At 37.4% G+C, this 27,910-nt stretch overlaps 1 protein-coding gene and 1 gene segment (V, D, J or C); both read left to right on the top strand.

Annotated features, from left to right (window-relative positions):
- Positions 1–27,910, top strand: part of LOC103545034 (platelet binding protein GspB-like) — a 476,815-nt gene that overhangs the window by 97,806 nt on the left and 351,099 nt on the right. The gene's annotated exons all lie outside the window — the stretch shown is intronic.
- On the top strand, positions 30–25,243 carry LOC103562136 (T-cell receptor gamma chain C region DFL12-like). The segment is given in 7 exon segments: positions 30–491; positions 10,953–11,282; positions 13,525–13,584; positions 13,883–13,930; positions 18,675–18,734; positions 22,457–22,504; positions 24,645–25,243. Coding segments are annotated over 7 exon segments (912 nt in total).

The following is a 27,910-nucleotide window of genomic DNA, read 5'->3' as shown; positions in this document are numbered from 1 at the left end:
ATCACTAATGAAGCAGCGCTGATGTTTGTGAGAACAAAAGGTCCTTTCCTTTGATGCAATCTCTGAGCAGTTTAAACAACTGAACACCTGGAAATAAAAAAACAAAACAAAACTTTATTCTCTGAATGCTTTTCCTAGTGATTTTAAAAAGTAGTTGCTTGACAAGTTGGGAATGATCTCTTCTTTTTCCTCTTTTATTCTTTCCCTTTGCCATCAATGCTTTTCAATGATTACCACCTTGCTGGAAAACAGACATTTGGGTCAATTTATCTGAGGAAAAATTGTAAAATATCTGATGCCACGAAGCTTATATTCAAGGACTTCCAAAGGAACTCAGAAGATCAAATTGCCAGTACACAGCTTTTTAACTGCTAGTTACATCATGAACCTGAGGAGAAGGCTGAGTTTTTGCAGAAGCTGTAACCAGTGTGATACCTCAAACTGGATCAAGATATTTGGAGACGGAACTAAGCTCATAGTAACTCCCTCTGGTAAGTAATTTTTTTCTATTTTTACCCTAGTAATGAAAAGTTGATAAGTGCTTTTTAGAAAAAGCAATTTAGGATCATCCTTACTTGACTGTCGTATATGTGGGCTCGGCATATGAACAGCAAGTTTACAGCTGCTGGTTACTGTATAGGAAAACAAAACTACTCTGTAAATAGTTTGTTTACTTCCCTGGTTGTAAGCAGATTGAAATTATACTTTTAAAACACACACAAAAAAAATAGTAGAGTCATACTAGAAGTTCACATGGTTTTAGGACTATAGCAGTTATCCATTAGAAGTTATTGCTTCAAGATGCTTTACTTGTAGACGATCTTTTAGTGAGAGACACTTTTATTAATTACCTCTTCTCTATATTTTGAGGTAAAACTTAGTTCTCCTTTCTTTCAATAACCTGCCAAACGTATATTATGGGTTTTTTAATGTCATCCCCAACAGCAGTGCAAAAAACTAATTCTTAAAGTAATTGATTATAGAACATTAATAAATCTCACTTATTACTCTAACTCCTTAAAAGTATACTGAGATCAGTGAAAATGTATGCTCACAACTCTGGATGAATTTCCTAGAGATGGGCCAGTTTAGGGGAATTTGTGAGTTCATTAAGCCATTTCTGCTCAAGGTCCATGAAAAGAGTCTGCATGGTTTTACATCCTCGTTTGCTCTTTCATTCTGACAAAAACCCTCATTGAAGACACTTTCTATACTGGAGGCTAGAGATAAAATGGTGACAAGACACAAATAGACTCAGTCCCAATGTTCTAAAGCTTCTAGTCTAGTGGATAAGTGTTCTATTCCATCCAGGTCCTGGGAGTCAGTTCTCTGCCTGAGCTAGCAAGGAGGACATTCACAAGGAGTTAACTAGTTACACCAATTGTGAGGCCCTAAGAGGGGGAGGAAGTAGGTCCATTTGCTATTTCTGTATTGAAAGATGTGTAATGAACTTTAGATATTTGATTCCAAAAATAGCTAATAGTAAATATGAATGAAAATTGCTAAACGTGTCATTTGGTGAGAGGATGATTAACATCAGGTATTAAAATATTTAACTGGATGACCGTATTCAAGAATGTCATAAGCTGGGTTTATTTTTTTTCTAAATTCAGTCCAGTAAATTTATTCAGTCCTTGTTAGCCTTAAAGGTAAAATTTTGCCTGAATGAAAGAGAACATCTCACAAGGATGTTGCTAGCCCACTAGATCCATTGAAATGAAAGTTTTCAAAGAATTCTCACAAAATAGGTAAAGCATTGAAAACATGAAAGAAATTATATAATTTGGTTTCCTTAGTGGCTGTGATCATATAAACAAAGAATTCATAAACTGAAAAGCAGCATTCTAATTCTTTTTTCCTTAACTTACTACATATTCAATAAATTGCAGCAAATTAAATAATGGTGGCACAGATATAATTCATGCTGGTTCTGGCAAACTTTTTTTAGGACAATGTAGTGCAAGGACAAGTACAGACTTTGATCCTGGGTTTACCTTTTCTGTATAATCATCCTTTTGCATGGATGATTTGGTTCACTTGTTATTTCTCTACTAAAATTACAAAAATAATACTTGCTAATCATGAAAAAAATTTCAAAATACAAAAATAAAGACAAAATTAAAATCGTATATCAACAGTAATCTCTGATAACATTTTGATGTATTCCTACCTATCTGTTCAATCTAGGCAACAATCATCTCATGGATGCTGTGAGGAGTAAATGAAATTACATAAGGAAATTTCCAATATGGTCAGTGATAAAAATGTCAATTCTTCAGAATTCAAATGGCCACCATTGGAATTCTTTATGAATTCAGGAGTACAGATAAATGTATTAATCACCACCTAGTCTACAGGTCACAATATAATAAACAGTCAGTGATTGGTAAAACTTTCAATTTTCTGAGACCAATTTTTACCTGTCTCTAAAAATTATTATAATGTAATAAGAATTATCTCAAATAATATTAGCCTGATATAAAATGGCCCCTCATTTTCCAGTAGAAATGTCTGGAAGTCAAAAAAAGAGGGGCTTTTGCAGCTCGAATCTATAAATTTCTAGTGATATAGATAAATACAAATATCCATTTATAATACATAATTTCTTAATTAGATTATGGCCACAAACTTAAAAATTATATCAATACAAATATGAGTTGAGAAATGTTCTTTTTGCCCTCATTAAAACATTTCATTAAACATTTTGTTCAGAGTCTTCACATGCATCTAAAACATCTTCTTAGAGCAACTCTCTGGGTCACCTTAGGGACTGAGTGTCTGTTTGGGGATCCCGGTAGGATGATATCACTGGATATTTTATTCAAAGAGGCAACTCTCCACTGATAAAATAAAAGGAAGGATTTTTTTTTTCATTTGTTCTGTTCTATAGAATAGAAATATTCTACAATATTCTATATATTCTATATATAGAATTCTATATATAGAATATATATAATATTATATAATAGAAATATAGAATAGAAATATAGAATAGAAATAGAAATAAATTTCATTTATTCTGTTCTATAGAAATAGAAAGTGTAATGAAAGCATAAACTGTAGAGCTTTATTCCCAAGTAATATTTACCAAACCACGATCAATTTCTTTATTTTCTTTCACCACCTTTAGTTCCAAAACTAGTGCTAATTGAGTTAATTTCGTCTGGAGATCTTGTCCAAGTAGTATTTTTGGATCACAGCAGAGTATTAGAATAGCCTCTTTTAGTACAAGAAGTTACACAAGGACTGGAACATAAGGCGACCCCTGTTTTCTCAGGGATAGTTTTGAGAAAGAAAAACTTACCTTATGTTCTGGCACTTTTAGTCTGTTTGAATTCTGCATGTTTTGTGTATATATCACACAGCTAGGATTTGCAAACATATTCTCTCAACTCTCAAGTCACAGTTGGATTAGACCTCACTAATCTAACAACCACTGGGGCAGAAAAAGAAGCAAGCTATAATTCAAAAACCGTTTGTCATTTATTTCAACTGCCTATTTCAAAAATCATCTCAATTCGATAAGACTTAAAATCAAATATATCGTGCAAGCATACCACAGTGTATCTCACTCTGCTTTATTGCCCTTTGCAGATACGCTTTTTTAAAAAATCAAAGGTCTGGGGACCGGCTGTGTGGCGCAGCAGTTAAGTTTGCATGTTCTGCTTCTCGGTGGCGGGGGTTTTGCTGGTTCAGAACCCTGGGTTTGGATGTGGTACTGCTTGGCAAAAGCCATGCTGTGGTAGGCATCCGACATAGAAAGTAGAGGAAGATGGGCACTCATGTTAGCTCAGGGCCAGTATTCCTCAGCAAAAAGAGGAGGATTGGCTGTAGTTAGCTCAGGGCTGGTCTTCCTCAAAAAAATAAATAAATAAAAAATAAAAAATAGAATAATAAATAAAAAATCAAAGGTTTGTGTCAACCCTGTGTCCATCGGTCTATGAGCGCCATTTTGGCCAAAGCATTTGCTCACTTTGTTTCTTTGTGTCACATTCTGGAAATTCCCACAATATTTCAAAGTTTTTCATTACTATTATATTTATTGTGGTGATTTGTGGTCAGTGATCTGTGATGTTACAGCTGTAATTGTTTTTGACACCATGAACTCTGCCCATATAGGACAGTGAATTTAATCAATAAATGTTGTGTTTGTTCTGACTGCTCCACCGACTGTTCCAGGATCTCCATCCCTCTCCCAGGGCTTCCCTATTCAGTGAGACACAACAATATGGAAATTAGGCCAGTTAATAACTGTTCAATGGCCTTTAGGTGGTCAAGTGAAAAGAAGACCCTCGTGTCCCTCATTTTAAGTTATAAATGCTAGAAATGAGTAAGCTGAGTGAGGAAGGCATATCAAAGCCTAGATAAGCCAAAAGCTAGGCCCCTTACACAAGCTAGCCAAGTTGTGACTGCAAAGGAAAAGTTCTTGAAGGAAATGAAAAGTGCTACTGCAGTGAACACACAAATGGTAAGAAAGTGAAACAGCCTTATTGCTGATGTGGACAAAGTTTTTGCAATCTGGATAGAAGATCAAATCAGCCACAACATTCCCTTAAGCCAAAGCCTAATGCAGAGCAAGGCTGTAACGCCCTTCAATTCTATGAATGCTGGGACAGGTTGGGAAACAGCAGAGGAAAAGTTGAAGCTAACAGAGGTGGGTTCACGATGTTCAAGGACAGAAGCCATCTCCATAACATAGAAGTGCAAGGGGAAGCAGCACGTGCTGCTGTAGAAGCTGCAGCAAGTTCTCCAGAAGATCCAGCTAAGAAAATTCACGAAGGTGGCTACACTGAACAACAGAGTTGCAATGTAGATGAAGCAGCCTTATGTTGGAAGAAGATGCCATCTAGGACGCTCGTAGCTAGAGAGGAGAACTCAACGCCTGGCTTCAAAGCTTTGAAGGACAGACTGGCTCTCTTTTTCTAGGCTAATGCAGCTGATGACTTTATGTTCACTTGCCATTCTGAAAATCCTGGGGTCCTTAGAATTATGCTAAATCTACTCTGCCCGTGCTATATGACTGAAACAGTAAAACTTGGGTATCTGTTTAGAACATGCTTTATTGAATATTTTAAGCCTACTGTTGAGATCTATTGCTCAGACAAGAGGATTCCTTTCAAAGTATTGTTCCTCATTGACAATGCACCTGTTCACCCGAGATCTGATAGAGATGTGCAATGAGATTCATGTTCTTTTCAGGCCTGCTAACGAAAAGTCCATTCTGTAGCCCATGGATCAAGGAGTAATTTTGACTTCCCAGTCTTATTATTTGATAAATACATTTCAGAAGGTTAGAACTGCCATAGTAATTCTTCTGATGGATGTCGGCAAAGTAAATTGAAAACCTTCTAGAAAGGATTCCCCATTCTAGATGTCATTAAGAACATTTGTGATTTGTTGAAAGAGGTCAAAATATCAACATTAACAGGAATTTGGAAGAGGTTTATTTAACTCTCATGGATGACTTCGAGGGCTTCAAGACTTTAGTGGAGGAGGTACCTGAAGATATGTGGAAATAGCAAGACAGCTAGAATTAGAAGTGGAGCCTGAAGGTGTGAGTGAATTGCTCTAGTCTCATGATTAAATTTTAATGGATGAGAAGCTGCTTCTTTATGAAGGCACAAAGAAACTGGTTTCTTGAGATGGTATCTCTTCCTGGTGAAGACATTGTGGAGACTGTGAAATGACCATGCGGACTTAGAACGTTACATGCACTTAGTTGATAAAGCAGCGGCAGATATGAAAGGATTGACTCTGATTTTGAAAGTGCTACTGTGGGTAAAAGGCTATCAAACAGCATCACATGCTATAGAGAAATAGTTTGTGAAAGGAAGATTCAATTGATGTGGCAAACTTCAATGTTGTCTTATTTTAAGAAATGGCCACAACCATCTCAGTCTTCAGCAATCGCCACCATGACAATTCAGCATCCATCAACATTGAGCAAGCCTTTCCATCAGCAAGAAGATTAGGACCCACTGAAGGCTCAAATACTTGGCATTCGTCAGCAATCAAGTATTTTTTAATTAAGGTAGGTACATTGTTTTTTAGACATAATGCTTCTACACTTAATAGACTATGGTATATTGTAAATGTAACTTTTATATGCACTGGGAAACCAAAAAGTTGTGTGACTTGCTTAATTGCAATGTTTGTTTTGTTGTGGTGGTCTGGAACTGAACCCGTAATGTTTCAGAGGTATGTGTGTACAGTCAGACCATGAAATAAAAATAAATGTCAAAACCACTAAGGAGAGCAGAAGAAAAAAGGTCTCTGATTATCTAGCAAGAAGCACAGGCTCAAATTTTCTGCTCAAAGGTAGGAGAAAAAATGTAGTGGAATTCAGCCTTTTCATTAACTGGTAAAATGAAACAAATCAAATTTACATATAAGATAAGTTTATCCCACTATAAAATTAGTAAAGGATTTTAATGCATGAGTCCTTTAGGAGCAAAGTGAAATATGGAGTGGGCATTGCCTTTAAATCCAATTTATAAAATGGAAGAAGTCATCTTTCAGCAAACCCGTTTTATACCAGCACTGCATCAATGCTTTGGGTATTGTAGCATTGAATGTCATCCACAGATGGTGACTCTCAGCAGACACGGTCAGTCAGGTAACGTTTAGTGATCTAACGAGACAATAGAAGGATTTGAGGACAGGCCTCTTGCTGTCTCTCCAGCCATTTTGCCTTGAAGGCACACTGCCAAGAGTTCCAAGCTGAACTTTCCACATGAACTGGAAAGATATCAATTGGAGTCTGAAATTTCTGGCGAAAACTTGGAATGCAAATAGATTGTGCTGTTGATTAGGGAAAAGAACCATTTGTTTCGAACAACACAAGTGAAGCAGTTCCATACACTGACTGCATATTATTAGGCTTTAGCCAATGCTCTATTTGATTTTCTTAACTCTGGGAATACAGCAGTAAGATAAGACAATGATTGCCTATTTATTGGTTGTATGAAAGGCACACTTCCTCTGACGATGGCTTTGAGAATTCCAGGCTTATTAGAGCAAAGTGGAATGCAAACAAAGGGACAAGTCTTCACACTTAATTGTCGCCATCTAATTGCAACGCCAAAACACTGAATGCCTATTAGTAAGGGCAAGGTTTGGTCCCATGAGATTAAGATGTCATATTGGAGCACACAGTCGTCACAAATTGTCACTAATAATAATAATAACCTAATAATAATCTCTATTTCTATAACATTTTTAATTAAATCCTTTTGCAGATCTTGTTTCATTTAGGTCTCACTGCAGCTCTGGTAGGGATGTTGGATTGATTTACACTAACATCATTGTTTTCAAACAAATAAAGCACCAAAGCCTTTAGTTTACTTGATTTCTCAGCCCCAGAACTTGGCTGTAAACTCGTTGGACAAAAACCCTGGTGTCTTGAGTCACAGATCACATAGTGCCCTAGAATTTGAAGAACTCAGAGAAGCTAATTAGTCTAAAGTTTTTGATACGAGTTGATCACTGTGGAATTATTATACAAAACTCTTCGGTGTTGGAACAAAACTTGTCATCACAGGTAAGTGTCAGAAGAATGGAACTTTTGAGGGTGATAGAGGGAAGGCAAGAAGGAATTAAATTGCAATGATAGTTAAGAAACTTTAGGAAAAACAGGAACGTGATGAGGATTGGATGTTGAAATCTTAAGAGGTTTTAAAACAAATCCTTGTCACAAGTACAGCAAGGATACCGTTGTGCAACGATTAGAATAGTATTTGGTTTTGTGTACATATGGAGTTACGTAGGGAGCTGAAATACGACGTATGAAATTATCATGAAAGTGTTTGGTCCATGGATAAAATTTATTATCACTGGTGAGTTTTGTTAGTTGACACATTTCCTTTCTAACAATGAGAGGGTGTTGTCAAAGAGCCTGGTCTTTGGAGTCAGGCTGACCTGGCTCCACCACTTACGTCCTGCTTATGTAAACTTGGGGGACGATTCTCTGGCCTCAGTTTCCTAATCCGTAAAAGGGGATGACAGTTTGTATCCAGCAGGGCTTGTATGAGAGTCAAATGAAATCGTGTGAGTAAAGTACTTGGCACATTGTCCAACACCTAACAAGTGCTGGATACACGTTCCCCCAATTCAAATGTGAAGAGAGATTTGTATCCAGTGTGGGGAGTGGTTTGCAGCCAATGACATGGACAAAGCAGCAACTCTCCAGAGAATCAGCTTCCTTCCAACTGCTCCACTGGAAAGTTATCTTACTGTCTGTCCACTCACACACAGGGTAGGAATTTGGAGGTGTTTGTTTCTCTTTAGCAGATTTTTCCCTTACTTGGCAAGAAAAGTGAGATTAAAATTTGTTTGTCTTTTATTTTGTTTTTGTTCTATGCTTTAAATCATAGTCTATATTTTAGCTGATATCATTTCAAATAGCAATATTTATTGGCTTTAAAATTTATAAGCAAGAAGTTTGAGCTTCATGTTCATGTTTATCAGAAAAAAGTTTAAATTCATACAGAAAATGTTTGGTGTAAAATCAATTATTGCAGAAACTTGTCACAAATTTGAAACGCTCACTTAAATATGAAAGAGCTGTAATTGCTTACTTGATAAAAGAAAAATTAAAAGGAGAAACTAGAGAACACAAATAAATATCAATGTGTAGGTTTGAAATATCATACTTTCAATTAAAAATGTAGTTGAGATTTGCTAAATTTATGTAGAAATTATACTGCTGCATCTTAGTAAAATATAAACAACTCAGGCAATTTCACTCAAATGTGTTATTTGATCATGCAGAGGAATTTATATAAATGAATTAGGTTTATTAATTTTTTTACCTGATTTCCTTTCTATGCAACATGAAAATTATTTTGACCACGAAAAACACTGTTAAAAGGTTTGAAAAGAATTTTTAAGTAAAAAGCATCTCATATAATTATTTAAAATATAGGAACTAACCCTATATACACAAGTACACTATTTAATACTCAGCTGACTATTATATTGAGAAAGTTATGGAAATTCAAGATTCATTTTATCTTTAAAAGAATGAAACAAATTCCAGGTAAGGAAAAGTGACAGGTGGTAAGAATAGTGTGGTGTTACACAGAAATTTTTCAATTGATCATTTCAATTTCAATTTCATCGTTGTAACGAAGCAGAGGTATTCCTATGAATAAACAAAAGCTCATAAGATGAGAATTAGATTCTTTAATATATTGACTAAAGACTAAACTTATGTAAATATGATGTAGGATTGAAAAATTCATCTTGTTTGATAACACACTTTTTACATTACAAACAAAGTATAAGGTTGGAGAAATATAGTGTCTTACTGTCATCATCAATAAAGTGTCATTTACACTAGAAGCAAGATGTATAAAATTAAAATAAGCATATTAAGACCTAATTATACCTAAGCATGAGGAAGAACTCAACTTTGTTTGCTTACTGATTTAGTGCAAAAATCAGGAGTTTTGCTAGAGTCAGATCTTCCCTAGAATTCTTTTTTCTTTTCTTCTCAAATGAGACGTCTAATCCTTCTTTTCGTAAGAAATTGTCCATTGAATAATGCAACTCCAAACTAGCACAAAGAGAATATTAGTAAAGCATCTGTGTGTCAATTGGAAATAAAATTGGAAAGAGTTTTAATATTTATAATTCCCATCACTAGATTAACAATAAATGTGTAGTCAACTAACATTCCAGCATCCAAGTGACATGCCTTTGTAAACGATGATGTTCTCTTATGTGTTTTGACATTATGTCTGCAAGAGATTCTGGAACTGTGACATTTAACATTACACCAGTGATATATGTACTTTATTGAGCAGGTGATGACAAAGAAAATAGTGGAACTCTAAAACAGTTCAGCAGCATTTTAGGGAAGATACGAATTTCAGAGGAGACACTGAGATTCAAAATGTGGTGTATTCTTCGTCGTGCTTGAACTTCAAATGAAATTCCAAAATAAAATATGCTTTTGGTGAACCTTTTCCGAAGTGAAACAAAATCCTGATGAGTGCATTTACTTGATAAGATTAATCTCATAGAGTTTCTGAAAATAATCAATAATTTTTTAATAGAAGTTTTAGAAATTTTGCTTCTAAATTCCAAACATTGTAAGTAATTTGGAGGTTCTGTACGCCCTACTCAAAACCATGGGGTGGTTCAGATGTGAAATTGAGATATTATATAAAATTAGACATCAAGTGGGAGATCTTCATTTACTCATAACTGGGCATGGTTCCACATTTGAAGCTAAAAGGTCTACCTTATTGACAAGTACACATGGAAATGGACTCTGAATAACAAGTGACTGTGCAGTGTATTACGAAAAAATGAAAAACTTCCTCCTGATATTTATTTATATGGCAAATAAGACAAATATGGTGCATTCCAGAAACAGTTCAATGAAGAGTGAGGTTTCGCAGAGCTGCAGAACATGAGAAAATGTTATTTGGCCCAAAGAGCATAAGCCACAAAAATCACCGGATAGGAAAGGGAAATACTTTTAAAAAGACCAAACGGTTTCATGTGCAGAGACATCATCAACATTACCTGATCTCCTCCCCATCCCCGCCACCTTCCCACTCACCTTGAAAACAAACTCCACTATGATGGAACAAAAGAGATTTTAAAAAATGCACGTGTTCTTGAACGTTAGATGCCTTGAAATGGGGCAGTTAAGAGTCACACCCCATCTTAGCATGTGGAGAAAGAACAAAGACCAAGGTTTAATCCAGGCTCTGCCAGTTAGAGCTGTGACTCTGGGCAAGTTACATTACCTCTGGAACTTCTTTTCCTACTGAAAATAAGAACAATGAATACCCACAACCTGTAGTGGAAGGAAGGCCATGGTGAGCACTAACTCAATGGTGGCTTTTCTTCCTTTTACTTTGCATTAAGTTGTTTCAGACCACACAGTTTTTGTGCTTCTCTGATGAATCTTTTTAATTGCTATTCCATTTCCCCCATAGATAGACGCCTTCCTGCAGACACTTCTCCCAAGCCCACCATTTTTCTTCCTTCAATTGCTGAAATCAACCTCCACAAGGCTGGAACACATCTTTGTCTTCTTGAGAATTTTTTCCCAGATGTTATCAAGGTATATTGGAAAGAAAAGAATGGCAATACAATTCTGGAGTCCCAGGAGGGAAAAACCATGAAGATCAGTGACACATACATGAAACTCAGCTGGCTGACCGTGACTGAAGAGTCAATGGATAAAGAACACAAATGTATCGTCCAACACGAGAAAAATAAAGGAGGGGTTGACCAAGAGATTCTCTTTCCTTCAGTAAATCAAGGTATGTGTATGTAAATATAACCTCTCAGAACATTTCTTTGCAAAGGGATACAACACCATTTCTGTCAAATGTTAAGGAAAAACAAACGAATATAAATTTTCTTAAATGTTATTCCATTTATTGGCACCAAAATTGACCCTGTATTTCCCCATAGAATTAAAATAGTATATGCTTTGGAACAGTAAAAAGAAAAAGACAATGAAAACATACTTAACTTTTCTCATCCTGAGAGTCATCCTCTAAAATATTAAGATGACAATGATTTTTCTACTCAGCAGGCAGTGTCACTCTCACTTTCATCTTGCTATATGCAGAGTACAACCCCAAAACAATGTTATTAGGCAACCAAATGGTGTTCATTTGAGGGAGCCAGATGACAGATCAACAGAAAATCAAATAATTTGGCCACTGCAGTTTTGTTATGGTCTTAGTTTTTCCAGGTTTGTATTTCATATAACTGAGAATGAACACAACAGACCAAAGGCCCTAAAGCACCCATGAATGAGAAGGAATCAGTTTGTACTTCTCCCTGTGGTTAACAAGCCCTTTGAAGCCCTGTGCAACAAGCACATAAATTGTGCAGAGAACTTGCTGTGTAATACTACAAATTTCTGAAGTCTTTCTTTATTTACTCGGATCCTTAGATTCATTAGTGATCAAATTAGGTTTGAAAACTTGCTTTGATTTTCTCCTGGGGCCCTGAGTTAACAAGCCCTTTTTTTTTGAAATTCAGGATAATAACAGTTTTATTTAACCTCATCCAGCTTATACGGGCAACTCTTTTCTCAGACGCCAAATCATCTTGTTCTCAATAACAGCAATGTAATTTCTTATTAGAATACAAACATTAATTTCAGAATAACAATACTAACATGACCTTCAACAATATACTGAAAACAATTTAGGAGTTTATTGCAGTTTTTGTGGTTTGTTTGTACAGTAGAATTAAGGTTGTAATGCTTCTTGGAATATCTTCTCTCTCTCTTAAGCCACCAACTGGATGTACAGGTTCATTTGTTTCATTTTACTTTTTAGGAAGTTTTAAAAAATTAATTTTGTTTTATAACTTTGTAAAATATTTGCATGGTTCCAAACTCAGATTCTACAAAAGGACAGATATTCAGAGACGTATAGCTTTTATCTTCGTATTCTTTCTTTTTTCAGTTATTTATTTGAGGTCATAATGGTTTATAACATTGTGTAATTTGAGGTGTTCCTTATTATTTATCAGTTTCTGTGTAGACTACATCGTGCTCACCACCAGTAGTCTAATTGTTATCTGTCACCATATCTGTGTGCCCCTCTACCCCTTACATCCACTGCCCCCAATCCCCTTTCCCTCTGATAACCACTGATCTGTTCTCTTTATCTATGAGTTTATCTTCTACATATGAGTGAAATCATGTGGTATTTGTCTTTCTCTGTCTGGATTATTTCATTTAACAAACCCTTTTCAGACAGTGCGAAACAGGCACATAATGAAACATGTGAAGACCTTTTAGCCCGAATTTCTGAAGTCAGTCTTTAACTTCTTGGATCCTGAGTTTCATCAGTGACCAAATGAGGTGCCAACAATTGCCCTGGCTTTCTCCTGGGGCTGTGACAAAGAGCAAATGAAATAATGTCAGTGAAAGGTCTTGCTTTTGAAAACATAACATGGATGTAGCTATGTCTGTATATTGTCCACGTGCTTCCTCAGATTACATGGGAAATTTGCGAAATCAAATACTTTCGAATGTGAGATTCTTTTGTGGATTCTAATTTTGATGGATGGATTTTGGTAGCAACTCTCCATGTCAGCGGTGTGTGCCGAAGACTATAGAGTAGCCACATTTTCTGTTTCTTTTTCCATTGGACAAGTGTTTCTTCCTCACCTCCTCTGTGACAGACACTGTGCCAGGAACTGTGAATACAAAAAGAAAACAAGATAGTGTTGGACATTACCATCCACTTGTGATGAAGAAGAAAAAAACATATTCTTCATGAATGTCAACATCCTCAGGTGCAGAAACAAGATAACTGAATGAGATCTACTGAATTACATAGAATTAGGTGAACTACTCCTGGAATCATGGGGCTCACGTGTTTAAGGGCAAGCTCTCTGTCAGTGGATTATGTGTGTGTGTGTGTCTGTGTGTGTGTGTGTGTGTGTGTACATACACACCTACTCATACAAAGACATAACCAGAGTATTGAGCAACAGGCATGAAAAATTGACTAATGTTGCTCTAATTTCTTCTAGTTGTCGCCTCAATGACCACCACTATTGCTCCTACAACGGCTGCTACGACAGAGGAAAGGAGTAAGTCATTGTCTGTGTTTACCTCTCTGTCATGCTATAGGTTTTTTGTCTTCTCATGGACTTAACTTTTGTATTTCTCAGGCTTAAAAAACAAAAGACCAATTATTCCTCGAATTTTGGGGCTCATAATTTTCATATCTTTGGTGACTGTCCCTCCTTTCTGTCAGCAGATTACACATATATATGTGTGTGTGTATATATATATATATACACACACATATATATAGCTATACACATGCACAGACTGCCAAATACTGGGCATGGAGAATTGACCAATATTTGCTCTCATTTCTTCTAGTTGTCACTGTTACTAATGGTACAACAGCTTCCCCAACAGAGCAAAGTGGTAAGTTTTTCTATACGTTTGTCTTCGTGTCATGCTGTGGCATTTTTTTCCCCCTCCTGATCATATCACCTTTTGCACTTTCCTGGTTTATAGTAGATAAGATTAGTCATTACTAGAATTGTAGAGCACATATTTTTAATGAGGATCTCTCCTGTCCCTCCATTGGCAGATTTTATACACATATATATGCGTAATTCACCAACTAAAGTCATAAAAAATTGACTAATACTTGCTCTCCTTTTTTCTAGAGTTTCCAGCTATTAATTCTAGAAAAGCTTCTCTAAAAGATGAAAGCTATTCAGTTTTTGTATATGTCTGCATTTATGTCACGCTATAGCATTTTTTTCCTCAGAATAAATTTAACTTTTGAACTCTCCTGTCTTAAGACTAGAAAACTAAAACGGCTAGATGTTGCAGAATTGACTGAGTGATATTTTAAATCCAACCATCATTTCCTAGGAGCCATCTTAAAACAGTAAATCCTGTTTTGGGATGAGATGATTGAAAATTAGAGAGTGCAGTAATAGACTCTGAATTATTTCAGCAATGGACTGCATTCATTTGTGTGGCTTTTGTTTCTAATGACTGAGGAATATGTGATATGAAGTTGCTTCTAGATTTTTTTTAAGTCTTTGGTCTTTGCTAGTACCAAATAACAAGAACTGACAGGTACTTTCAGTAGAGAGCTTTCTATACAGAAGGTATTGTACTGTGGTTTTGTGCATTTTCCTGGTTAATACCCATAACACTCCTATGAAGTGGTACAATATTTTTTCACAATTTTTTAGATGGGAGAAATAAGTTAAAATTAGTTAAGTCCCTTACTCCATGCCACACAGCTAGACCCGGGGATTCAAATAAGCCATCTGAATGAAGAGTTCATACAGTTACTTAGCTCTTCCTTCTTCCTCTATGGTATGGTCCTAGAACCAGAAACCCCACAGCCAAGGCCTTGAGACACGACTGACATACGGTGGGGGGTGAGTAAGTACAGGGACTTCATAGCATCCCAGACTGGACTCAAACCCCAGTTCTTTTAATGATTAGCTGCATCAATATAGGAAAATTACTCACATTTTCTGAGCAGCAATTTCCTCATCTTCGAACCAGTGATAATTGTACCTGATGCAGTGATTGAAGAGATAAGGTCACCTATACTGAATGTCTAGCATAGAGTATCTCATTTGGCTGTCACAGAATCAGTACTAATTTCTGGCCCTTTTTCCCTACATATGTACAAAGAAAGTGACTAGAATCATTGGTTCCAGCCCTGCGGATCTTTCCTCCATTTCTAATCTCAAGGGGCCTCAGGACCTCAGCTAACACTTTGCCTGACCAAGGCCAAGGAGTTATGAGCACATCACCTGTGAGATCCCTTTCCACACAAGAGCTAATGATTCTGCAGTTCTGACTCTCGAAGATAAAACTTGCCAAAGGGAAATTTTCTCAGGTAGAAACTCATCCTTGTGGTTCACTGAATAGCTAGTCTGGCTCACCATCACTATTGCTAATTAAACAAATATAATTCTTTCTTCAACGTTACTCCATTTTTTGGTAGCATAAATGACACTCTATTTCTCCATAGAATTAACATAGTATAGGCTTCAAAACATAAAAAAGAAAAATAAAAATTTACTTAAGTTTTCTCAGCATGAGATTTGTCCCCTCAAATATCAAGGTCACAATAATGTCTTTTAGGGTGGTTGCATGGGTTAAATGAAACAAGATATGGGAAATCACCTGGCGCTCAGGACACAAGAAATGCTCAAAAAGAGGTTCCGCTTTGGATGATCTGACTTGACCAAGAAATAAGAGCAATTATACGTTTTTCAGGAATGTTCTTCTCAGCAAGCAGAGTCACTTACACTTTCATCTTGATTTACTCAGAGTACAACCCAAAATCAATGCTGTTAGGTGACAAAATGGTGTTCATTTTAGGGAGCTGGACAGCAGCTCACCAGAAAAATAAATAATTTGGCCTCTGCATTTTTATTACGGTCTTAGGGTTTCCAGATTTGCATTTCATATACCATCGTTAGGGAAAACTCCAGAATTAGAGATTGGGAGAGGCTGATGGGTGCACACACTTCCATTCTACATAATGGATGTCTTTCTTGCCATTGGTAAATGCAGCTCAACAGGCCTTTATTGTAGAACTGGCCTGTGCCAGGCCTGGAAGGGATATATGGATGAGTAGAGTGGGATGACTTACTGTCCCCAGGAGAATGCACTATTGTAAGCGAATATCTTCTTTTCCTAATCACTCAAGGTCACTCGTGATTCAGGCATGATGTCCCCAAGGGGCCCCTTTAATGCTGATGCTACATGTTTTTAGACAGTGTAGACAGAGGACTGAATGAGCCTTGGTCCTGACAGTGGTCTGGGTAACTCTCTAGACTTGGGACTTAAAGTCCTGAGTATGAGAACCACAAAGCAAAGGCCCCAGAGCATCTGTAAATTGGAAGGAATCAGTCTGTGCTTTTCCCTGTGGTTAACAAGCCCTTTAGAAGCAGTGAGGAAGAAGCTCAGAACAAAATGTGTGAAAACGTTTGCCGTGTACCAGTGTGAAATTTGAGTGTCAGTCTTTATCTTCCGGCATCCTTGGTTTCACCAGTGATCAAATTAGGTTTGAACACTTGCCCTGGCTTTCTCCTTGGGCCATGATGTAGAGTAAATGAAATAATGTCAGTGAAAACACTTGCTTTTGAAAACACCACACGGATGTATTTATTCATGGATTTATTGTATCATTTAATTTCCTTTCCTGGAACTCAATAAAATCAGATTAATTCAATAGCCCTAATTTACTATTTCTACAGCTAAGAAACAGAGGTGAAGCAAATATGCAAAGGACACGTTTAATAGAACCTCTGGGCTGAAGTGTCCTGTTAGGTTTTGATTTTTCTTGTGATCAGGGAAAAATAAGTATACTAAGTTCCATGGCGATGATCATCATAGAGAAGTTCCAGTTCAGAATGTGTTTTACTCGGTGCCTAATTTCTGAAACAAATGTTTCATATGGGCTTCTCAGGACAACAAAGCTAATGAGGACAGTTCTGTTAATGCCGTTCTACAGCCAATTTGTAATGCTGTTTCTTGGAAATTTTAGTTTTTGATAAATCTAAGAATACAGCTTGGAAGGACTGCTCATGGAAATGATTTTGAAGAAGATAACTAGTCTGGTGCAAGAGTTTGACCAAGCTTGGTTGAGATAGAGAACTTAGTATACATACATAGATTTTATTATGAAAACGGGTTGCTTTATTGTTTTTCCTCAATCAATAAGTGGTAATAAGAGACTTTGATTTATCTTTTGATGAATAAGTCACTGCTAAGGGAATGAGTTTTAAAACACATTGAAGTTAGTTCTTGAAGATATCTTAATATATAAACATGATTAACCTAACATTTTTATTCTTGAAATTTATTCCAAATCCTATCATTCAAACCCACTTTCAGAGGCATGAAAGAAACATCCAATACAGTGCATAAAATTATGTACCAGAACCATGTCCATCTGCACAAGAACACATCTAATAGAAAACAGACAAACTAAAACAATGCTTTCGACTCTGTGTTCCTCCAATAGTCAATTAACTTTTTAAAAAAATTTAACTTTAAATGTTTGACTTCTTTTAAAAAAATAGGAACATAGATAAATCTCACCTCAGGTTGTGTATATTCAGAGAAGTATAAATGTGACGTGGTCTATGTTTCTATCTCTAGAAAGAAATGCAATGAAATGCAGGGCTCCTGTAATAGAAAATTTCTTTGCTAAGAATATTTCACACAACTGGAAGAGAACACTATTTCAGTGTCCACAATGGTGGAATTATGTTGTTGCTATAGATTATTTTCTATTTCTATGGATTACTTTTACAAAGTCCTTTCCACGTGCTCTATCTTACTGAATCTCCCACAACAATCCCTTGAATATTGGCTATGCCCTCACTGGTATAACTATCAGCAAGATACTTATATTTCCAACCATACTTTGTTTGTGTCAAGGGGTCTTTCAAAACACAACTCACTTCAATGTAAGTGGAGCATTAAACGAGACAATGCACGAGAAGCATTTAACATAGTGCCTGCTGCAGAAGTAATCACTCAAAATCTATTAGTTCTTATTCCTGCTCTTGTCACATCCACAAACAACACAGTTCCAGAGAATCATGTGCTGAGTTGGGGATGTTGCGATATTCATGCTCTGGAAAAGTATGTCTGATTCAGGGAGAATTAGGCTAAACCAGACTCCTTCAAAGGTGAGGTCCTAATGAGCATTCTGCGAGTTGATGAATTGATTTTGGCAGCAACTCTTCATGTCAGTAGTGTGTGCTGAAGAATTTAGAGGAGCCACATTTTCTGTTTCTTTTTCCATTCAACAAGTATTTCTCCATTTGTGACAGGCACTGTGCTAGGAGCTGTGAATATAGAAGGAAAATAGATAGTCTTGGATATCACTGTTCAGTTGTGAAAAGAAGAACAAGATCTGTACTTCTTGAAGGTCAACATCTTCATGTGCAGAAACACAATTCATGAATGAGATCTACCGAATTATTGAGAATCAGATGAACTAGTCCTGGAATTGTAGGGCTCGTGTTTTTAAGGACAGTCTCTCTGTCAGCAGATTGTGTGTGTGCATGTGTGTGTGTGTGTGCATGCACACCTACTCATATAAACACATATCAAGACTATCAAGTGATGGACACGAAGAATTGACTAATCTTGGTCTCATTTCTTCTAGTTGTCACCTCAATGGCCACTACCGTTGGTTCTACGATGGCTTCTCCGACAGATACAAGCAGTAAGTCATTGTCTGTGCTTGCCTCCCTGTCATGCTATAGGCTATTTCCCTTCTGGATCAACTTAACTTTTGTATTTCTCAGGCTTAAAATACAAAAGACCAATTATTCCTGGAATTTGGGGGCTCATAATTTTCACATTTTTGGTGACTATGTCTCTTGTCTGCCAAATATAAATATATATCTATACATATATTTATATGTATATATTCCTATGTATGCACACACTGTCAAAGAACGGGCATGGACAATTGAGCAATAATTGCCCTAATTTCTTCCAGTTTTTTCTGCTACTAATGCTATAATAGCCTCCCCAAAAGAGCAAAGTGGTAAATTCTTTTATATGCTAGCCTGCATGTCATGGTATGGCATTTTTTTCCCTCATGACTAAATCACCTTTTGAACTTCACCTGGAACTTCCCTTTCCTTTATGGTAGACAAGAATATTTATGCCTGGAATTATAGGGCACAAACTTTTAAAGAGTGTCTCTGCCGTGTCTCTGTTGACAGATTTATATATATACACACACATATATATAAAATATATATATTTATTTATTTATTCATTATATTTATTTATTTACATTTCATGGACTGGACTTGAACCCCAGTCTTTTAATGATTAGTTGCATCTATATAAGAAAATTACTTACATTTTATGAGCAATAATTTCGTCATCCGCCAATCTAAAATGATTACGCCCAATGCAGTTATTGAAGAGGTGAGCTCACCTTTGCTGAATATCTAGCATAAGGCATCTCATTTGGCTGCCACAGAATCAGTTCTAATTTCTGGCCCTTTCTCCCTACATATCTACAAAGAAAGTGACTAGAAGCATTGGCTCTAGCCTTGCTAATCTTTCCTCCATTTCTAATATCAAGGGGTCTCTGGACCTCAGCTAACACCTTGTCTGACTAAGGGCAATGAGGTAGGAACACATCACATGTGGGACCCCTCTCCACAACAAAAGGTAATAATTCTGCAGTTCTGATGCTTGAAGATAAAATATGTCATCTTACGAAGAGATGCAGCCTTGTGGTCCACTGAAAAGCTCGTCTGGCTCACCATCATTATCATTAACTAAACAAATGCAAGTCTTTCTTAAAGGTTGTTTCATTTATTGGAAGCACAAATATCCCTCTATTTCCCTCCAAATTTGAGGTAGTAAAGACTTTGGAACATAAAATAAAGAAAAACAAAATTTTACTTAACTTTCTCAGCCTGTGATTCATCCTCTGAAATATTAAGGTCACAATGATTTCTTTTCAGATGGTTGGATGGATTATATGACACAAGATCCGTGACAGCACCTAGCTCTAGCACACAAGAGATGCTCAAAGAGAGATCCCACTTTGGATGATCTTATTGATCAGGAAACAAGGGCAATTACACATCTTTCAGGAATGTTCTACTCAAGAGCAGAATCACTCTCACTTTCATCTTGCTTTACTCAGAGTACCACCTCAAAACAATGCTATTAGATCACTAAATCCTATACATTTGAGGGAGTAAGATGGCAATTCCACAAAAAATAAATAATTTGGCCACTGAAGTTTTATTATGGTCTTAGGGTTTCCTGATTTGTATTTTATACAACACCACAAGGAAAAATTCCATCATTGGAGGTGGAGTAAGGCTGATGTATACACCTATAGTTCCATTCTACATAATGAATGTGTTCCTTGCCATTTTAAATACAGTTCATCAAACATTTATTGAACAACTGGCCTGTGCCAGGCCTGGAAATGATGTGTGGATGAGGACAGTGGCATGACTTACTGTCCCAAGGAGGATGCACTATTTTAAGAGAAAATCTTCTTTTCCTAGCCTCTCAGGGTCACTCATGATTCAGGCATGATGTCCCAGAGGAGTCCCTTTGATACAGATGCTACATATTTTTAGACAGTGTGGAGAGGACTGAGTGTACCTTGGTCCTGGCAGTGGTCTGGTAACTATCTAGTCTCAGAACTTAAAGTCCTGAGTATGAACACAAGAGACCACAGGCCACAGAGCACCTATAAATAAGAAGGAATCAGTTTGTACTTTTCCCTGTGGTTAACAAGCCCTTTCGAAGCCGTAGGGAACAAGCACATAACAAATTGTGCAGAGACATTTCAGAATTTCTGAAGTCAGTCTTTATCTGCTCAGATCCTTAGATTCACCCGTGATCAAATTAGGTTCAAAAACTTTCCCTGGCTTTGTCCTGGGGCGGTAATTAAGAGCAAATGACATACTGTCAGTGAAAGCACTTGCTTTTGAAAATCTAACACACGTCATTATTTATGTATTTATTGTTATTTTTTGTTTTCCTTTCCTGGAAGTCACTATGGTAAGATTAATACAACATCCCTAATATACTATTTCTACAGCAAAGTAACATAAGGGAGGCAAGATATGCAAAGCACATGTTTAATAGAACCACTGGGCTGAAGTGTCCTGTTAGGTTTTGATTGTTCTAGTGATCAGGGAAAAATAATAAGTATAGCAATTTCCACGGTGATGATCATCATAGACAAGTTCCAGTTCAGAATGTGTTTTACTTGGTGCCTATTTTCTTAAAAAAAAATGTCTCCTATGGGCTTCTCAGGGCAATAAAGCAACGAGAACAGTTCTGTTAATGCCATTCTCCAGACAATTTCTAATGCTGTTTCTTGGAACTTTTTAGTTTTTGTGAAAAGCTAAGAATACAACTTGGAAGGACCACTCCTGGAAATGATTTTGCAGAAGATAAAACTAGTCTGGTCCAAGAATCTGACCAAGCTTTGTTGAGAGAGAGAACTTAGGATACATATACAGTTTTATTACGAAAAACTGTTACTTTATTGTTTTTTCCTCAATCAATTCATGGTAATAGATTTTGATTTATCTTTTGATGAGTAAGTCACTGTTAAGGGAAAGAAATTGTTTTAAAACACGTTAACTCAGTTCTTAAAGATATTTTAACATATAAACGTGATTAACCTAGCATTTTTATTCTTGGAATTTATCCCAAATACTATAGCCCAAACCTACTTTCAGATCCATTTGACAAGTGTTTCTCCAACACCTTCTTTGTGTCAGGCACTGTGGTAGGAGCTAGGAATACAGAAGGAAAACAAGATAGTCTTGGATATCACCAGTCCAGTTCTGATAAAGAATAAGAAATGTCTTCTTCATGCGGGTCAACATCTTCATGTGCAGCAATATAATTCATGAGTTAGAACTACTGAATTACATAGAATCAGATGAACTAGTCCTGAAATCGTAGGGCTCACATTTTTAAGAATGGTCAGCAGCTCATGTGTGTGTGTGGTTTTGTTCGCATACACACATAGTCATATAAACACATACTCACACTGTTGAGTAATTGGCGTTGATAATTTACTAATTGGTGCTCTCACTTCTTCTTGTCACCTCAATTGTCACTGATACTGATTGTACAAATGTTTCCCCAAAAGAGGAAAGTGGTAGGTTTTTGTATGTTTGCCTTTATGTCACACTGAAGCACTTTTTTCTCTCCTGATAAATTACCTTTGGAACTTCCCTTGTTCATAGTCGATAAGATCACTTATTCCTGGAATTGTGGAGCTCATGAATATCTCCTGTCTCTCTGTTGGCATATTTTATGTATGTGTATATATGTGTATATATGTATATATACACACACTCACAAACGTACACATATATATCACTGTCAAATAAAAGGCATGAACAATTGACTAATACGTCATCTTATTTCTTCTAGATGTCCCTGCCATTATTTCCAGAAAAGTTTGTCTGAAAGATGAAATATGTAAGTTTTTGTATATGTTTGCCATTTTTTTCCTCTGCTATGGCATTTTTTTTTCCCCTCTAGATAAAGTAAACTTTGGAACCTCCTTGTTTTAAAGTAGGAAAACTAGAATGGCTGGATGTTGCAGAATAGACTGAGTGATTCTTTAAATCAACGATCATTTCTTGAGAGTTATCCTAACACAGTAAATGCTGGTTTTGGGAGGAGATGAAAGTAAATTAAAGGATGCAGTAATAGGCTCTGAATTATATCAACAATGGAATTTATTCATTTGTATGGCTTTTATTTCTAATGACTGAGGAATACACAATATCAAGGTGCCTCAAGATTTCTTAAGTCTTCAGTCCTTGCTAGTAGCTAATAACATAAATTTACATGCAGTGAAATCTTCTTACACTGAAGGCATTATACTGAGTTTTGCATGTATTTTCTTATCTAATTCTTATAATAATCCTATGAAGTGATAGAATAATCTTTTCCCCATTTTACTGATGAGAGCAATGAGTTAAAATTAATTAAGTTCCTTGCGCCATGCCACACAGCTAGATCTAAGCTTTCAGCACAAAACATCTGAATCAAGAGTTCGTACACTGCTCAGTTCTCCCTTCCTCCTCTAAGATATAGTTCTAGTGCAAAAAACCCCAAACACAGGCCTGACACATGGTGGACACATGGGATGAGTATATACACGGGCTTCACAGTACCACAGACTAGACTTGACTGCCAATTCTTTTTAATGATGAATTGAATCAATATAGGAAAATCACGCACATTTCCTTAGCAGCATTTTCCTCATTTGCCAACTGGGAATAGATATACCTCACTCAGTTATTGAAGAGATAAGCTCACCTATGTGAAATGTCTAGCATATGGTATCCCATTTAGCTGGCACAGAATCAGTACTACTTTCTGGCCCTTTCTCCAAAAATATGTACAAAGACAGTGACTAGAAACATTGGCTCTAGCCCTGCGGATCTTTCCTCCATTTCCAATATCAAGGGGGCTCTGGGCCTCAGCTAACACTCTACCTGACCAAGGGCAAGGGGTTATGAGCACACCACCTTTGAGATCTCTTCCCCCAGAAATTGCTGTTGATTCTGGATCATATAAAGGGGAAAATTTCATAGGAAGAGCAGCCTGTGGTTCATTGAATACCAAGTCTAGCTAACCATAATTGTCGTTAATTATTTCTTGACGTCATATATTTCTTCCAAAACTTCAAAGGATACTAAGTGCAATCATCCTATAACATCATAGCCACAATGAGAGACATTTAGGAAGGACAGGTGGGTGAGCCATGACCTCCTGAAGTTTCAGAGAATTTGGATTAACTGCTCTCTTCCAATTTAGGTAATGCCCTTTTACTAAAATCTCTCACCCACAACACGGGACACCACCAAATATGCATGGATTGTACCCTTAATAGTAATCTCACTGTATACATAATGTGTAATGGCTTAGATACTTCCAAACCAGAATTCAGCTTTATCTTTATGCTTAACCTTTTGATGTCTGGGGTATTTATTGCACTTGGAGATGCAGAATTAAAGAGTACCTAAGAGTGTGTTCTTTAAGGTCATGTTGCTGGGATTAAAATCTGGCTGCTGTCGCTTCCTAAGTGCGTGACATCAGGCGAATTACTTCTCTGTCCTTAGTTGATTTGTAAAATAAGAATGACAATAATAATCTCATGGTTTATTGTAAAACAGAAATTAGATTAAAGCTTTGCATGCAAAGCTCTCAGAACAAGTGTTTGGCATTTGGTTAGTGGTTAATGAATGTTGTTAGCTGTTATTACCTAGAGACATGGTAGGAGTGAAGAAATGCTAAAAGCTACTTATAACAAATACATTTTTCCAGTTGGACTTATTCATAAAATATGCAACCTTACTTTTGCTATTTTGGAATGTTCTAAGTTGATTTAGCAGAGGTTGTTGATTGACATTACTTGTAAACTGGATTCTGAGTGTCTTGTCGTCTGTGGTGGTGGTTGTGGTAGATATTTGCCTTTGGGTTTTGGTGGTGTGTGGGTGTGAGTGCAATGGAAGTCATCAGAAATAGATAGCTGTGATCACCCTCACATTAATATGTCCCATCCTTTCAAAAGAAGAGGTGAAATTACCTAAATAACTTCTCTTAGCCCCCCTGCAGCTGCAGCTCAGCAACATCTCTGCCTATTACACCTACCTCCTCCTCCTCCTCAAGGGTGCCATCTATTTTTCCATCATCGCCTTCCGTCTGTTCAGGAGAACAGAAGACTGTGACATGGAAACAGTTTGTAACAGACGGCGGCAGAAGGAAGTCAGCTAGTCTTCATTTATTTTCCCTAAAAATGACCCCTGAGGATCTAACTGGGCTTTCTTTCTGAGTTTGGGTTACTTCAGTTCACATGTGTACTTTTTGTTATGTCATTATTGTGTAATGGTTTTTCAAACCACCGGGCAAACAGACAGTCTTACTCTGTAACAACAATGAATTCTGCCATCACTCAGCAGCAGGGCCACGGGGTAGTCCTTTAGCACCACTGTCTCCATGATCTCCATCAGCTCCTCCGGCAACCCAAATAACCATGCCTGCTGAGTACAGACAGCATGCAGCTCTAGTCACATCCCTTAGGGCCATTTAACCAGAACCGCCTTGAAGCCTTGCATTTTATGCATCCTGAACCTGACACTTTTGCTACTTGAATTCTAAGCTTTGTTTTTCGTAATAGGCACAATAAAAAAAATTGAAAATCTACTTTTGTCTCTGTGTACTTTAATTTGATGAAATCTAACTGGAAGTCCAAAGTAAGAAACGGCACAATAGCTGAGCCATCAAATCTAGCATTGGTTGTGATGATGGTCAATACACAGTTCTAATTCTTTCCCTGAGATAGTGGTCATGATGGTTTCTTTGGGCCACTGACTCCAAGAAGAGCCACAGTCAAATGAAAGTCCCCAGGTGACTTCTCTTGCAAAGGTCACCAGATTCACACTCATTTGGTTTGGGACATTCCGATGGTGTCAGTATAGCATGTAGCATGCCTGCACTGTGCGTGCTCAGCTCCACAATAGTGTTTCACAAGCACTGTGTTTCCTGGTCCTCAGAGTAACCACATGAGACCGGCAGTCACACCAAGAAGCACCATGGTGGAGGGATTGTGCCCCTGGACTTTGAGCCCCAAGTGCCTGGGCTTGATTCCTGCATCCAGTATTAGCATCTGTGTGACCTCAAGCAAGCTATTTGAACTCTCTGTGCTATAACCTCCTCATCTGTAGAATGGAGTTACAGCGCCCTGTCTCCTGGAGTTGTGTGGATTAGATGAGTTAATAGTGATGACACACACACACAAAACCACTGACAGTCGTGGCCAATCCTATTTCCTTGCTTGGAGGTTATATATGGACAGCACAGGGACTCAGGGAGTTTACTCAATGCACCAGTTAACGCTGCTCATAAGCTAAGAGCCCCCTGAGGTAGGCTTATTTATAGCCACAATGTATTGATAGGAGAGATTAATTTTGCAGCACAAGATCAATATTTTGTAAATAATACTCACTTAAAGCCAGGTCTCTCTGAACTCAGAGTTAGTATGCTCTTATGTGCTATCAGGTGTCTTTCCCTTCAACCACTGTCAGCTGGGGAAAACAAAATAAAACAAAACCTGCACTGCTTCTTTACTAAAGGCATCCTGCAAGGAATCAGTGAGAATTTCCTGAATGATTTCTGGGTGCATCTGTGTTTTCTCCTCTTATACATAGTGTTATTACAATAATTATTCCCTTTGTTATCAACACAATGGAAATCCTACTTTATTTTGTGAGTGTGTGTTCTAGATTTGTGACAGCTTTTTGGGGGTCTGCCAGTGAAACGGAACGAGATCCTTGGGCAGAGGAAGCCCGTTGATGGCGCTCTCTGGGTGCACCTTTCTGACACCACAGTGTCTCCCCTACGCTGAATGGGCCCGGAGGACCTCAGAATCAACTGTGGAATCGTCTGGTAGGTTCAGGTGCATTTCTGATTTAGGAGGTAGTTTACGCATTCTTTTTGGCCCAGTAGTTTTCCACCACAGCACGACTGCCACATGGAGTGGTCGGAGACAAACCGGCCCAGCAGTCACACCTCACACCCCACAGTTAGAGCCTCGGCTCCTTGGGCTGGCTCTAACCAGCTGTAACATTTGTTCCTGACCGTGTTACATTGCCTAAGTTTACCCAGCTTTGGAATAAAGTGTTCCAATTAAATAATTTCAGGTTTCTAGTGCTTGCAAATTCAGTGATTAACATTCTAATGCAGTATTAACAGCAAATGCTGGGACAGTGCTTCCTGGTAGTGGTCTAAGTACACGTTGACTTATTTTACTCTCAGGAGACCCCTGTGAGATATATACAATTACCTGTTTTTACAGGTGGGGAAACAAGCAGCGAGGGGTGAATATGTCCCCTTAGTTAGACAGCTGATAAGAAAGAGAGCTGGGATTTGAACCCAGCAGGCCGACTGCAGGAGCTCTGCTCTTTATTCTACATTATTTGCTACTAGAGTAGACACAGGTTACTTTAGTTTCAACTTAAACAGGAAAATTTCTCTCCTTATTGGGCTAAGAGCTGATGAAGACAACGGCCTCTTCAGCTTTCCACACCTCCTCTCCTTGCTCCTATGCTTTTCGTATGATTCGAGGGTCTTAGGCCATCTTGCCACAGAATTCTCATGCTGGAAAGACTTTTATACACTGACCTCCACCCACTAATAGTGCTTCTGTGATTAAAGACCATGACCTCTGGTTGGATAAAATAAATACCAGAAGAGCAGGTTGCATCCACAGGTGTGCAATGGAAAAAGTAGGCAAAGATGTACACAATTTTACATAAAAACACCTGTGTCTCAACAGCCTTTATAGAGCTAGAGTCTCAGCACACTTCTCAACTGTAACAGAGGGAAACCTCAAAGCAACAATTCTCAAAATTCCCCAACTATGATTCCTCTTTACCATTTGGAATTCTTTTCCTCAATGACTTCATTTTTGAAGGATTTCTGTCAAACAGGCCATAATTAAATAATTTTTGATTGTCTCCTTTGTCTTACAAAAAGGCCTATACAACTGCCATGTAGAAATCCTAAGTAATAGGAGATAACCAGAGATACTAGACCAACATGATACAATTCACCCAACAGGCGAGAAACTCAACATTTTGTTAACCATGAAATCTTCTCTCAGTAAATACATGGTCTCTATCATGTACAGTTATTCTATTTTTGCTTCTTTGCTGTCTTTGCTTTTGTTGAATAATGGCAACCACCTGAAACTTAGTGAGCATCAGGAATTCTGTTAGGCAGTTTACATGCTTTATGTCTAATGCTCTCACTGTACCGCATACGGTATCACGCTCATCTCACTGATGAGAAGACTAGGTCCCGAAGAGGCTA

The sequence above is a fragment of the Equus przewalskii genome, chromosome 4 (genome assembly GCF_037783145.1).
Source record: "Equus przewalskii isolate Varuska chromosome 4, EquPr2, whole genome shotgun sequence".
Lineage (NCBI taxonomy): Eukaryota > Metazoa > Chordata > Mammalia > Perissodactyla > Equidae > Equus > Equus przewalskii.
This window is presented reverse-complemented; position numbering and strand designations above follow the sequence as displayed.